Source organism: Narcine bancroftii, chromosome 6, assembly GCF_036971445.1.
Source record: "Narcine bancroftii isolate sNarBan1 chromosome 6, sNarBan1.hap1, whole genome shotgun sequence".
Classification (NCBI taxonomy): Eukaryota; Metazoa; Chordata; class Chondrichthyes; order Torpediniformes; family Narcinidae; genus Narcine; species Narcine bancroftii.
Genome location: NC_091474.1, coordinates 181,643,533 through 181,656,770, shown reverse-complemented (window position 1 = coordinate 181,656,770; position 13,238 = coordinate 181,643,533). Strand labels below are relative to the sequence as shown.

General features: G+C 43.5%; 1 protein-coding gene across 5 annotated transcripts in view; it reads left to right on the top strand.

The window, feature by feature from the left end:
• The window catches only part of tbc1d32 (TBC1 domain family, member 32), a 235,636-nt gene that overhangs the window by 17,284 nt on the left and 205,114 nt on the right, over nt 1-13,238 (top strand). For all 5 annotated transcript variants that reach the window (XM_069886883.1, XM_069886881.1, XM_069886880.1 and 2 more), the window contains exon 2: nt 12,427-12,585. In XM_069886883.1, coding sequence (XP_069742984.1) covers nt 12,427-12,585 — 159 coding nt within the window. The remainder of the gene's footprint in view (nt 1-12,426; nt 12,586-13,238) is intronic.

The following is a 13,238-nucleotide window of genomic DNA, read 5'->3' as shown; positions in this document are numbered from 1 at the left end:
TTTTGTTTAAGTAACCATTTGTCTTGTAAATATCTATTGCTGCTGGGTTTTGGGGTCCTCTGGACTCGTAACAATGATAACTGAATGATGATGCAGAAAAGCTTTTTCGTACTCGTGATGTTTGGAATTTCCTCTGAGGCCAGCCAATTTCTCTTTATGTATATTCACAACATAATTTGAGTTATTAAAATGGAAGTATTGTGGTGATGCACATGTTTGCAGTGGTGAACCGGCCCCGCTTGTCACGTGTGGTTGGCGGGACAGCCATGGCAAGGATGGTGTTGTGGGACCGTCTCTTCCGGACCAGACCAGAAGGGCGCGTGAGTGCTTGCATCATCCTGACATAAGTGCTGGGACATTGGGGGTGAGACGAGAGACAGGCTTAAAGGCTGCAGTGCAGAATTCAAATTAAAGTAGTTGTGATACTCGTGCTCAAAGGATGTTGTCTTGATCTCTTAGCTGTGCTCGCTCACAACCCACGACATTGGTGACCCAGACGATCCTCCACGTCCTGAAGTCTCGTCACAATGGAACCAGCAGCTGTAGGTGCTATTGCTTTGAAGCTGCAAATGTTCTGGACAAACAGACCCCGCACTTGGTTTGGCCAAGCAGAGGCCCAGTTCCATATCAAACAGATAACCTCCGATTCAATAAGATACTTCTAAGATACTTCAGCTTGCTCGAACAGGAAGCTGCCTCACGAGTCAGTGACCACATCCAGGTGCCACCACAGGAAGCTAAATACATGGCTCTGAAAAATGTCCTCAAAGCACATACGGCCTCTCATGATGAGACGGAGAGCCACCAGGCTCCTGCACTTGGATGGCCCTCATGGATGAGATGCTCACACAGGTAAAAGGACACAAGCCCTGCCTCATGTTTGAGCAGACGTTTCTCGAGCAAATGCCCGAAGACATCAGACTCCTGTGGGCCGACGCAGATTTCAGCAACCTGTGGAAGGTTGCAGTGCAAGCGGATGTTCTCTACTGTTCCAAGTGCGAGGCCATGGCTTTGGTCAGCCGCTTTACATGGCCACCAACAAGGACAACAATAGATCCAGTCCACCATGTGAGCAGGCCCCGCCAGAAGGCAGAAAGGTCAGATCTCAAATGGGTTTCTACCACCAACATTGTCCACATTTTGGTACTGCCAGACATGTTTGTTCCTGGGAAATGACAGTGCCAGCCACCGTTAGTGGCTGCAGTGTGCTGGCTGACTGAACAGCCTTCTCCATGTTTGGTTCAGCAGGTTCCTTGTGGACATGGGGGTGGAGATAAGTGTCATACTCCCTACGGTGCTCAAGATGTGCACGAGACTCCATGGACTGACCCTGCATGCCAATAACACCACCATCAAAACCTTTGGAAAAAGGCAAATTCCTGTATGTTTCGGCAACACCATCTTCCACTGGTCCTTCATGCTGACTTCAGTGGACAAACCTCTGTTGGGCGCCGATTTCCTAAGGACACACTCCCTACTAGTTGATCTCTAGGGAAGACGACTAGTCCATGCTGAGTCATTCCACACTGTACTCCTTGGCATGTCCAATGAGCCTTCCATCCAGCTTGCTTCTGTAGAAACCTGACACGGCCAGTACAGCCAGAATTTCCTTCCATTCTGTGCCCCCAGTTCACGGCAGCCATGCCGAAGTACAGTGTCCAACATCACATTGCTATTACTGGCCCACTGCCTGGCCCAGGACAAACTCAATCTTACCAAGGAAGAGTTTAGACCCCAATGGCATTGTCCGTTGTTCTGATAACCCATGTGGCTCACCATTCCACTTGGCTCCAATGGCAGCAATTGCAGATGCTTCAACGACGCAGTAATACCAGATTGCTACTCAATTCCCCATTTCCAGGATTTCGCAGTGAACCTCCATGTTGCAAAGCTTTTCTCTATAGGCAACCTAATCCAGGGATACCGCCAGATCTCCGTGCACTCTGATGATGTCCAAAGATTGGTATCATCACCCCGTTTGGCCTGTTCGAGTTCCTTCACATGACATTTGTTTTTTTTTAAAAATGCAGCGCAAATGTTCCAGTGCCTCATGGACGCAATCAGCAGAGACTTGCCTTTTCTTTTCATCTACCTCTATGACATCCTGGTAGCCAGAAACACGCCCGAGGAGCACGTGACACACCTGTACCAGCCGTTCACTTGCCTTGCACCAGTTCGGCCTCCCCTTTAACCCAGAGAAGTGCAAGTTTGGTCTCACAGAAATAGACTTTCTAGGCCACAAGATTACTGAAGATGGTGCCACCCCACTACCTGACAAAGTGGATGCCATACAACAATTCGCCAGGCTGACTACACTGAAGGACCTACAAGACTTGTGGGCATGGTAAATTTTTGCAACAGATTCATCCCACAGCAGCCAAGATTATGTGCTCTCTCTTTGTTCTAATGTCAGACTCAATGAAGTAGCTTGCCTGGACAGACAAAGCCCATAATGCTTTTGAACAGACCAAAGAGGCCCTGGCCCATACAACAATGCTAGTCCACCTGTGAATGGATGTACTGACGGCCCTCACTGTTGATGCATCCAACGTAGCAGTGGGCACTGTCCGGAACAGTTTGTTGACGATTCATGGAGACCCCTCACCTTTTTCAGTCGCCACTTACAACCACCTGAACTGAAGTACAGCACATTTGACAGGGAACTACTTGCCCTCTACCTGACTGTCTGCCACTTCCGCTACTTCTTGGAAGGGTATCTGTTTACTGCCTACACTGATCACAAGGCGGTTACTTTTTCTTTCTCACAGTCCTCCAACCCGTGGTCTGCCTGACGGCAGATATCACCACTGCTATCCGACATCTATCAGGAAAGCAGCTACACACGTTGTCACGTACACACTCTCCAGGCCAGTGGTCAACGCAATGTCGCAGGGCATCGACTACCATGATCTGGTTAGAGTACAACAAGACAACCCCGAGACACTCAGCTTCAGAACTGCAATCACGGGGTTGCAGCTCCAAGACCTTCCACTTGATGCCAATGGCACTACGCTCCTCTCCAATATCTCCACTGGCCAACCCTGACTGCTGGCCCCCATCCAATGAAAGAGAACAGTATTCGACATAATCCATGGTTTGTCACATCTCTCAATCTGCACAACATTGTGACTGGTGTCCACAAGATTTGTTTGGCATGGACAGACAGCTAAAGATCCAGTGGTGCACCAAGCTCCAACTCCAGCAGTTCAATGCCCTGACCCACAGGTTCCAGCATATCCACCTCAACATAGTTCGGCACTTGCCAGTCTCCTGGGGGTCGTGCTACCTACTTACAATGGTAGACAGGTTTACTCGTTGGCCAGAGGCCATACCCATTCTGGATGCTACTAAAGAAATATGTGTCAGAGCTTTCCTCACTACCTGGGTCTCCCGTTTTGGTGTCTACTGACCAGGGGGCACAGTTCACCTCCACCCTGTGGACAGAACTATCTAAACTCCTTGGTACCCAGTTGCATCGCACTACGGCTTACCACCCCCAAGCCAACGGGCTAGTCTAGCATTTCCATTGCCACCTCAAATTGACGCTGATGACAGACCTCAAAAAACCCAACAGGGTGGACAAACTTCTCTGGGTTCTCCTGGGGATATGCACAGTACCCAAGGATGACCTTAGAGCCTCCTCTGTCGAACTAGTCAATGGAGAGTCCCTAGCCAATTCCTTCCACTAGCAACCAAACAGGACGTCATCCTCGAGAGGTTTTGTGACAAACTGGGCTCCATTGCACCACTCCCACCATCGCAATGTGGTCAGCTGCCATGAAACTACCCCCTCGACTTGTCCTTCTGTGAGTATGTATTCGTGTGAAGGGCACACACAGAATTCCCCTTCATTGACCTGATGAGAGTCCATACAGGGTGCTGCAAAGGAACACTTTCACATTCACTCTTGACATTGGGGGCAAGGAAGAGCTATTCATACTGGACTGTTTGAAACCAGCTCATCTGGACTTGTCCCAACCAGGTCCTCCACCAGTGCATAATGATCAGTTGCTGCAACAGCGTATCTCACTCTTGATGCATACAGAGACCATCGGTGCTGATTCTGGGGTGGTGGGATGGTGGGGCTGTGTGGTGGCACACATGTTTGCAGCCACGAGCTAGCCCCACTTGTCACACATGGTCAGCGGGGCAGCCATAGAAAGGATGATGTCGAGGGACTGTCTCTTCCAGTCCAGACCTGGAGAGCACGTGTGCCCCAGCAAGTGCTGGGGCATCAGGGGCAGGATGAGAGATGGGCTTAAAGGCTGCAGCATGGAATTCAAATTAAAGCAGTCGTGATGCTCGAGCTCACAGCCTGTTGTCTTAGTCTTCGTTGCACTTGCTCACAACACGCTACAGTATAAAGTTAATGTTCTGCTGAGGAGAAAAATATTTTGTCTTGATGAGGTAATAATGAACTTATAATAGAAGAAAATACAATTCATGGTGTAATTAAATTGTAAGCTTTGAAAATTAAGTCAGACCATTGAAAAATAAAGTTTGATAACACAAAAATCAATTAATCTAGAACTATACACAAAGTGCTAGAGTCAGCAGGGATCCATGGAAAGAAATAGAGATCAATGTTGTGACAGATTATGTTGTGTTTGTATTGTATATAGATATATTTTCGGAGATAAATTGGAGCCTTTGCTCAAATTGGGGGCCTTTGCAAAAAGTTTGTAGATTGCCCAAGCGACTACATTAATGGATTGTTGTTTTGAAAAGCAACAGATGAAAGAGATCAGAGGAGTAGTTTGGAGCTGCAGTCTGTCTGAAGGGCAACTTGCTGTTCTAAGAGGGTCATGTGGTTTTGCAAGCAGAGAGAGTCAAACAGGCTTTTTCTCTGAGAGATAGAGAGATTGAGTTTTACAGTCAGCAGCAGCAGCTGGGACTGGAAGAGGATAAGCTGGAAAGCTTGTGGAGAAACCCCATTTGGAAGATGGGTTGTGAGTGCTTAGTTCAGCCTGGTCAAAGCCCTTGAGGTTCATGCAAGAGGAGAGGACTGGCTGCATAATGTTTCACTTGAAATAAAAGAAACAAAAGGAACTCTGTGGTGACCTGAAAGAAAGAGGTTATCATCTGACATGGCTGATTAAAAGGGATCAGTTTGTTTCCAGGAACAACAAATCTCTCTCTGAAAACCGACAAGAACCTTCCTGAGCAGTAATCATTTACCTTTCAAGCACCAAAGCCTGGTGAACTTTATACATGTTAAATTCTGTGCACAGTATGGTGATTGCCTGCAACCAGAGAACTTGGAAGAAGGAGAAGTGAGATTAAACTGTGAACCAAAGAACTTTTCTTGAATTTACACACACACATTAGATACACATGTGCTTAGAATTAGAAGGGGGTAATTTGGGTTAGTATATAGTATAAGGATAGAGTTAAGTTAAAGTTTGATCCTGTTTTCATGTTTAAAGATAATCAAAATCAACTTTTGTTCAAGTAACTATTTGCATTGGTGAATATCGATTCCTACTGGGTTTTGGTGTCCTCTGGGCTCATAACAATGTTTAGGACTGAAGGCTGACTGACCTGAGCTCCTCCAGCACTTTGTATATTGTTGCAGCTTTACTGCATCTGCAGACTTCTTTACCTTTGTTAAGCCATATAATCTAGATGTTATTCCTTGCTGTGTTTCATAGTTAAAGATGTGTTTGATACCTGGTTTCATCTACAGAATTGATTTTTGATGGTGTTGGTTTCAGAAATTCATAGAGATAAGTCACTGAATTTTGCATCTGATTTGTTGGGAGTGATATGATTACAAAAACAGTGACCATCATCCTCATACCAAAGAGGGTAACGGTGGTGAGCCTCAATGACTACTGCCTCGGTTGCCAACCACCCCTAGGCCCCAGCCACCTGCACTTCGGAGCTCCCTGTTATTTGAATAGTGACTCTCACACAGATCCTGGCTGCCCTTGGGTCAAAGCTTACAAAGCTAACTCTCACCACATGGCTACCAATGACGTAGATGCCTAGCATGGTCCTGACCTTGCTGCTGAATCCCACTGGCTCATTCCCTCCCCCCATCTCCCATTACCCTTCCCTATCATCCTACACTTCTTACTCTAACCCCATCTCCCCCTCTGAGCTCCCCTCTTATTCCCAACCCACTAATCCTCAGACCTCATCTTTCCCCCTTCTCTCTAGTGACCCCTATCCTCCACCTCCCTCCTCTGACCTCCTTCCTACTCACCTCCCCAACCTCCCTTTCCATCCACCTCCCCAACCTTCCACCCTCCGACCTTCCCAACCCTCCATCTCCCTCTCCAGATGTTCCCATCTTCCATCTCTACCCTCTGATTTCCCTCCCAACACCCACCACCACATCAATTCTCACTTTGACCCCTGATTGGCCTTTACCATCCCCTCTGACCTTTCCCTCCCTGAGACAGAGCACTTGGTCCTCAGAAGAGGCCTTACCTTCATCCCCCTCAAACCACACCTTAATGAGTTCCGCGCACACCACAATGCCAAACTCTTCTTCCATTGCCTCCCTCTCCAGGCTTACCTCTACAGTTGTGACTCCACCCCCAGCCAAAGACCCCTTCTCCCACTTTTAGCCACCTTTCTCCTCTTGAACACTTTGTCCTGGCCAGCTGCCTACTCTGGATCTTTTTTATTTCCAATTGCTGCTGAAACATCAACCATCTCAACTTCACTACTCCCCTTTCTTTTTTTCGAAACTTTATTTATTAATTTTAACATATAAAGAAAGTAAGTAATACACGTACAAAAAAAATGCAAAATAAAGTAATACAAGTAAAATATAACATAGTTAATACAATACCAATCTCGGCATCTCCCCCTAACAACTAAAAACTAAGACTAAGAAAAAAAAAATATTTTTAACCCCTAAACCCCCCCTCCTCACCCCCACGATAAAGAGTGAAGAATTAATACTATTAGTATAATAATAATTAATAAAAATTAAAAATATATATCTTAAAAAAAAGATCAATATATATATAAAAACAAACAAAAAAAAACAAAACAAAAAAAGGTATTAATTAAGTATTAATTATTAATCCAAAAATTTTTATTATATAAAATATATATGAAAAAAACAAAAACAAAAAGAACTTAAATGAAAATAATTAATTCAAACTTATTTAAATTGTATATAATCAATAACTGGGGTCGACTTTAACTCATAAAAAGACATCTTATCTTGTATAGAAAAAGATATTCTTTCCATAACCAAACAAAACTTCATCTCTGAATACCACCTATCTAAAGACAATACATTTCTATTCTTCCAAGTAATGGCTATACATTTCTTGGCCACTGCCAGTGCTAAATAAATAAAAGAGATTTGGTAATTATCTAATTCTAAATCAATCAACGGTTGCATATTCCCTAATAAAAATATATCAGGGTCTAATACAATATGAAGATTATATAGATTATTAAATACAGATTGAATACCTTTCCAAAATTGTTGTAACTGATCACACAACCAAACAGCATGTAAAAAAAGTACCAGAAACCTGATCACAGCGAAAACAAAGATCTGACTTACTGAAACCAAATTTTTTTAATTTTTCGGATGTTAAATATAATTGATGTATAAAACTATAATTAATCATCGCCAATCTAGCATTAATCAATTTTCGAACACTATTACGGCAAATTTCAGATCAATCTTCTTCAGTTATTGTTAAATTTAAATCTTTTTCCCATTTCATTTTATCTTTATCCCAATCTATTTTACTTTCACTTTCCAACAAAATACGATACAAACCTGATATATAACCCTTTTTTGGAAATGAGAACACGTATTTCTCAAAATCAGTTTCAGACAGTAAATTCATTTGACGACCGCATACCTGTTTTACAAAAGATCTTAACTGATAATACACAAATATAGAATGACCACTTATATCAAATCTCTTTTGCAATTCTACAAAAGAACAAAAATGATCTTCTAGAAAACAGTCAGATAAATTATGTATTCCTTTCTTCTCCCATTGTTTCAAAATAGTATTAGATACCGTGAAAGGAACAAGTTGATTATTATACAATGGTAATCTTCCCAACTACTCCCCTTTCTTATTCTAATCTTACCTCCTCCGAACACTCTGCCCGCCACTCTCTCCGCAACAATCCCAACCTCACCATCAAACCCACAGACAAGGATAGGACTGTTGTGGTTTGTTGCATTGACTTGTACCTTGCTGAGGCCAGATGATAGTTCTCAGACAACTCCTACTTACACCTTCCTCTTTCCCCCCCACCCACTCTCCCCCCCCCCCCCCACAGCACATCAAGCTACTGTCTCCAACACCATCAACCTCATCACTTCTGGTCCTCTCCCCACCCCCCACGGCCTCTAGCCTCATTGTTTCCCATCCCTGCTCTGCCCAGTTCTACCTTTTACCAAAGAGATATAAACCCAGTCATCCAGGGAGATGCATCATTTCTGCTTGCTTTTGGCTTATGAATCACAATCTGTCCACTCAGCTCTGGATCACCTCAAAAGCAACAATTCATACATACAACTGCTCTTCAATGACTACAACTCAGCCTTCAATACCATTATTCCCTCAGTGCTTGTCAAGAAACTACAAACACTAGGCCTCTGTACCCCACTCTGCAAATGGATCCTTGACTTTCTCATTGGAAGACCGCAGTCGGTACGAATTGGAAACAACGTCTCCTCCTCACTGATTATCAACACAGGCGAACCCCAAAGATGTATGCTTACCCCACTCTTCTACTCATTATACACCCATGACTGTGTGGTCAGACACAATTCCAATGCTATCTACAAGTTTGCTGATGACACCACAGTTGTAGGCTGAATCACAAACGACAATGCGGAAGTGTACGGGAGGGAGATAGATCAGCTCTTTGAATGCTGTCACACCAAACACCTAAAGCTCAACGTTAGCAAAACAAAGGAAATGATTGTGGACTTCATGAAGGAGTCAGGGCAACATGACCTGGTCCTCATTGAGGGCTCAGTAGTGGAGAGGGTTAAGAACTTCAAATTCCGGTGTCAACATCTCCAAGGATCTGTTCTGGAACCTCCATGTTGATGCAATCATGAAGGCAGCTTGCAAGTGGATATACTTTGTGAGGTGATTCGGTATGTCATCGAAGACTCTTGAAAACTTCGTCAGGTGTACCATGATGTAACCATTCTGATTGGTTACATCACTGTCTAGTATGGAGGCACCAAATCTCAGGACCAGAAATCACTCCAGAGGGTTGTTAACTCGGAGTGACATCTGGTGCCTGTGATGTGCAGACCATCGAGGACATCTACATGAGACAGTGTCATTTTTAAAAAAAGCAGCCTCTATCCTCAAAGTCCCCCACCACCCAGACCATGCCCTCTTCACTCTGCTACCATCGGGGAAAAAGGTGAGCACTCAGCAGTACAAGGACAGATTCTTCCCTGCTGCCATCAGATCCATGAATAATCAATGAAGCAAAACACTGCCTTACTTTTCGTTCAATTTTTTATTATCATTGTTGTAAGATGGTTTGTAATATGAATGTTTGTACTGTGATGCTGCCACAAAACACCAAATTTCATGACTTGTTCATGACAATAAATTCTATTCTGAACTCATTTAGTCTTACCTTAACTCTATCTTTTCTCCCCTGGTCCAATTCTTCCTCACCTGCATCCACAATTCCTCACGTGCCCTCTATCTCTTCAATAGCTTCAAATTCCCTGAAATGGACCATCTCAATTTTACTTTTGATGTTCATTCCGTTTATATCTCCATCCCCAATGCAGAAGGTCTCAAAGGATTTTGTTTCTCTCTGAACAAGAGACCTGACCAACACCCTCCACCACTACCTTTCTCCACCTGGCAGAACTTGTTCTCACTCTTAACAACTTCTCCTTTGACATCTCACTTCCTTCAAATCAAAGGAGTATCCATGAGTCCAAGCTACTTCTGCCTGTTTGTGGGCTTTGTTGAACAATCCAGGCTGCAAGCTTACACAGGCAAGGACCTCAAGTCTTCCTCCGCAATATTGATGCCTTATGCACCTGTGATGGGCTCGTCAACCTAATTCTCTTCTCTGCCAACTTCCACCCCTATCTCAAATCACCTGGTCCATCTCTGACAACACCCTCACCTTTCAGGTTCGCTCTGTCTCGATCTCGGGAGACGAGCTTTCCACCAATGTATTTTATAAACCCACCAACTCCCACAGCTACTTCAACTATTCTTTCTCACAGTCCCCTGCAAGGATTCTTTTCCCTTCCTGCAATTTCTCTGTCTCTGCCACATCTGTCACAAGTTGAGGTCTTCCAGTCCACATCATTTGAAATGGCTGCCCTCTTCTCCACCAGAATCAACTCAGCCCTCACCTGAATATCCTCCATTTCCTGATCATCTGCCCTGGATTCCTCTGTCCCCCCTCTCCCCCTAGGCGCAACAAATACAGGATTCCCATTGTCCTTGCTTGTCACCCCACCAGCCTTCGCTTCCCACACATCATCCTTTGTAATTACAACATAATCCCACTACCAGACTCAAATTCCCCTCTCTGCCTTCCATAGGGACTGCTCCGACTCACCCCTCCCCACCCGGTACCTTCATCTGTTGCCACAGGAGGTGCAACACTTGTGCCCACACCTCCCTCACCACAATTCGGGGGCCAAAAACAAGCCTTTCAAGTGAAGTAGCACTTCACTTGTGCATCCGTGGGTATGATGTACTGCATCCTGTGCTCCCTTTGTGACCTTCTCTACATCCGAGAGACTGGACGCAGACTGGGAGATGCTTCACTGAGCACCTTTGCTCTGTCCTTTTTAGTGACAGGGATCTTCTTTTGGCCAACCATTTCAATTGTGTGTACCACTCCACTTCTCACATGTCTGTCCATGGCCTCGTATACTATCCCATCAAATTCAACCATAAATTGGAGGATCAACACTTGATTTTCGCTCTCTAGCTGGATGGCATTAACATCGACTTCTCGGGTTTCTGCTAACCCACTTTCCATTCACCCTCTCATCCCTTCTCCCTATCTTCTTCCCTCTCTTTTGACCAAATCATTCTCCTCCCTTTGCTTGCTGCTCTATCCTCCCTCCCTTCTCCACCTATTGCCTCCTGCCTTTAGGACTGTGCTTCTCCTCCTCCTCCTCCCTTTTTATTGGGATGCCTGCTGACATTTTTTCCGTATCTTGACGAAAGGCTCAAGACCAAAATTTTGGTTATGTATCCTTACCTTTGCTATATAAAATACACTTTTTCCTGCTGAGTTTCTCCAGCATTGTGTTTTTACTTTAACACGGTGTCTGCAGATTTTGGTGTTTTACTTCTTGCAAGATGGTCAAATAAACATTTTAGTTTTGGCTACTGTAAGGTAAAACATCATGAGATGGGAATGTGTAAGGAGTTACCCTGTGCAGGGCTGTAACAAGATGTGAATGCATCCTTGTACTTACAAGATAAGAGAGACATTGATGGATTGAGAGGCAGGAAGCTAGCAGGGAAAGGATAGCAACAGTTTTAGTCATTGGACAAGTAATGATATGATGATGTTCTAAGCACGTATCCAAGGGTATAAGAAAATCACCATTTTGCTGATAACGGCAGAATGCATTCTCCAACTAACATTGTTAGTTGCAAGTGTTACAATCCGGTAATAAAGAACAAAGAACCCTGATTTCGACTCAGTCTGGTGTTTGTCTCACTCATTCATGAACAAAGCAGACCTAACACTACTTGCATTAAAATTGCGAAGATGAGATTTTCCATTTATTTCATTTAAATTCTCACACACTTGAATCAAATGCAGAATAATATTTATTCCACAATGTCCTGCATTTATACAAGGACTGCCTAAAGAAATCTCTTGGTGCCTGCCACATTGACCACCGCCAGTGGGCTGATCTCGCCTCAAATCGTGCATCTTGGCGCCTCACAGTTCGGCGGGCAGCAACCTCCTTTGAAGAAGACCGCAGAGCCCACCTCACTGACAAAAGACAAAGGAGGAAAAACCCAACACTCAACCCCAACCAACCAATTTTCCCTTGCAACCGCTGCAACCGTGTCTGCCTGTCCTGCATCGGACTTGTCAGCCACAAACGAGCCTGCAGCTGACGTGGACATTACCCCTCCATAAATCTTCGTCCACGAAGCCAAGCCAAAGAAAGACTTACAGTAGAGGTTAATTATTATGGATATGGTCTTACTTCATTGTTCAATTCAAAGCTACTTTGAACATGGAACATAGCACAATACAGGCCCTTCAGACCACGATGTTCGTGCTTAACTGTGTTAACCAATTCTACAATTCAAGTTATCTGATGAGACAAATTCACTGAGACTTTTTCACTAATTTCTTTGGCAATTTCAATGAGCATTTATGCACAATTAAAATATCAATAATAGACTGTATTTTCACTCTTTGAATTTTAATTGCTTTCTTTATTACTTACAGCAAAATGTCCCACCTTTACAGTGAGGATGAGTCAGATCTCCAATCCTTGGTAAGGCAGCTGTTGAAGAGCATAAAGGAGAGAATCATAAGTGCACCTTCATTTGAATGTGCAGAGGAGATCCTACTACACTTGGAAGAAACAGATGAAAATTTCCATAAGTATATTAAAAATAACATCACTGAATTATTGAATAGTTAATTGAAGAAATGGTTGAGATTGTGAATTGGCAGTTTATCCTCAATAATCTCACTTAACCTGTGGCAAGTGGTTAGGTGTATTTACTGTACATAATTCAAAATTTCATTTATTTCTTTTGTGCAAATTCTTCACACTGTCATTTTATGCTCCATTTGAGAATTGGATGATGGAATGGATTCATTTCTCTAATTTGCAATCTTGTGTTTTTTGATGAGGAGATGCTAATGCAAAATTACTAAAATAGAAATGTGTGAACCATTTAGTTCACGTCACTTTCTCAACTTTGCAGAGTAATGCGAATTGTGATCAAGAGGGTAGTAAAAAATTACAAAAAATACATTGAAAGGATCGATGCTTAACACTGGAGAAATTCAAAATAACTAATTTAAATAAACAAAAAAATGACAATAAGTATTTTCATTTGTTTTCTACACCATTCTACTTAAGGTACTTTTGGTTTTCACCATCCCGTATCACAGAGAAAGCGATGAGAAGTATGATTACTATATTTCCCTTTGTATTAAATTTTCTGTTTTGTTCATCTTCCCTCAAAATATCTTTTGTCATCTACTAAAGCTCTATCTTTGGGCTGAACCTTTTGACTGAAGATCCT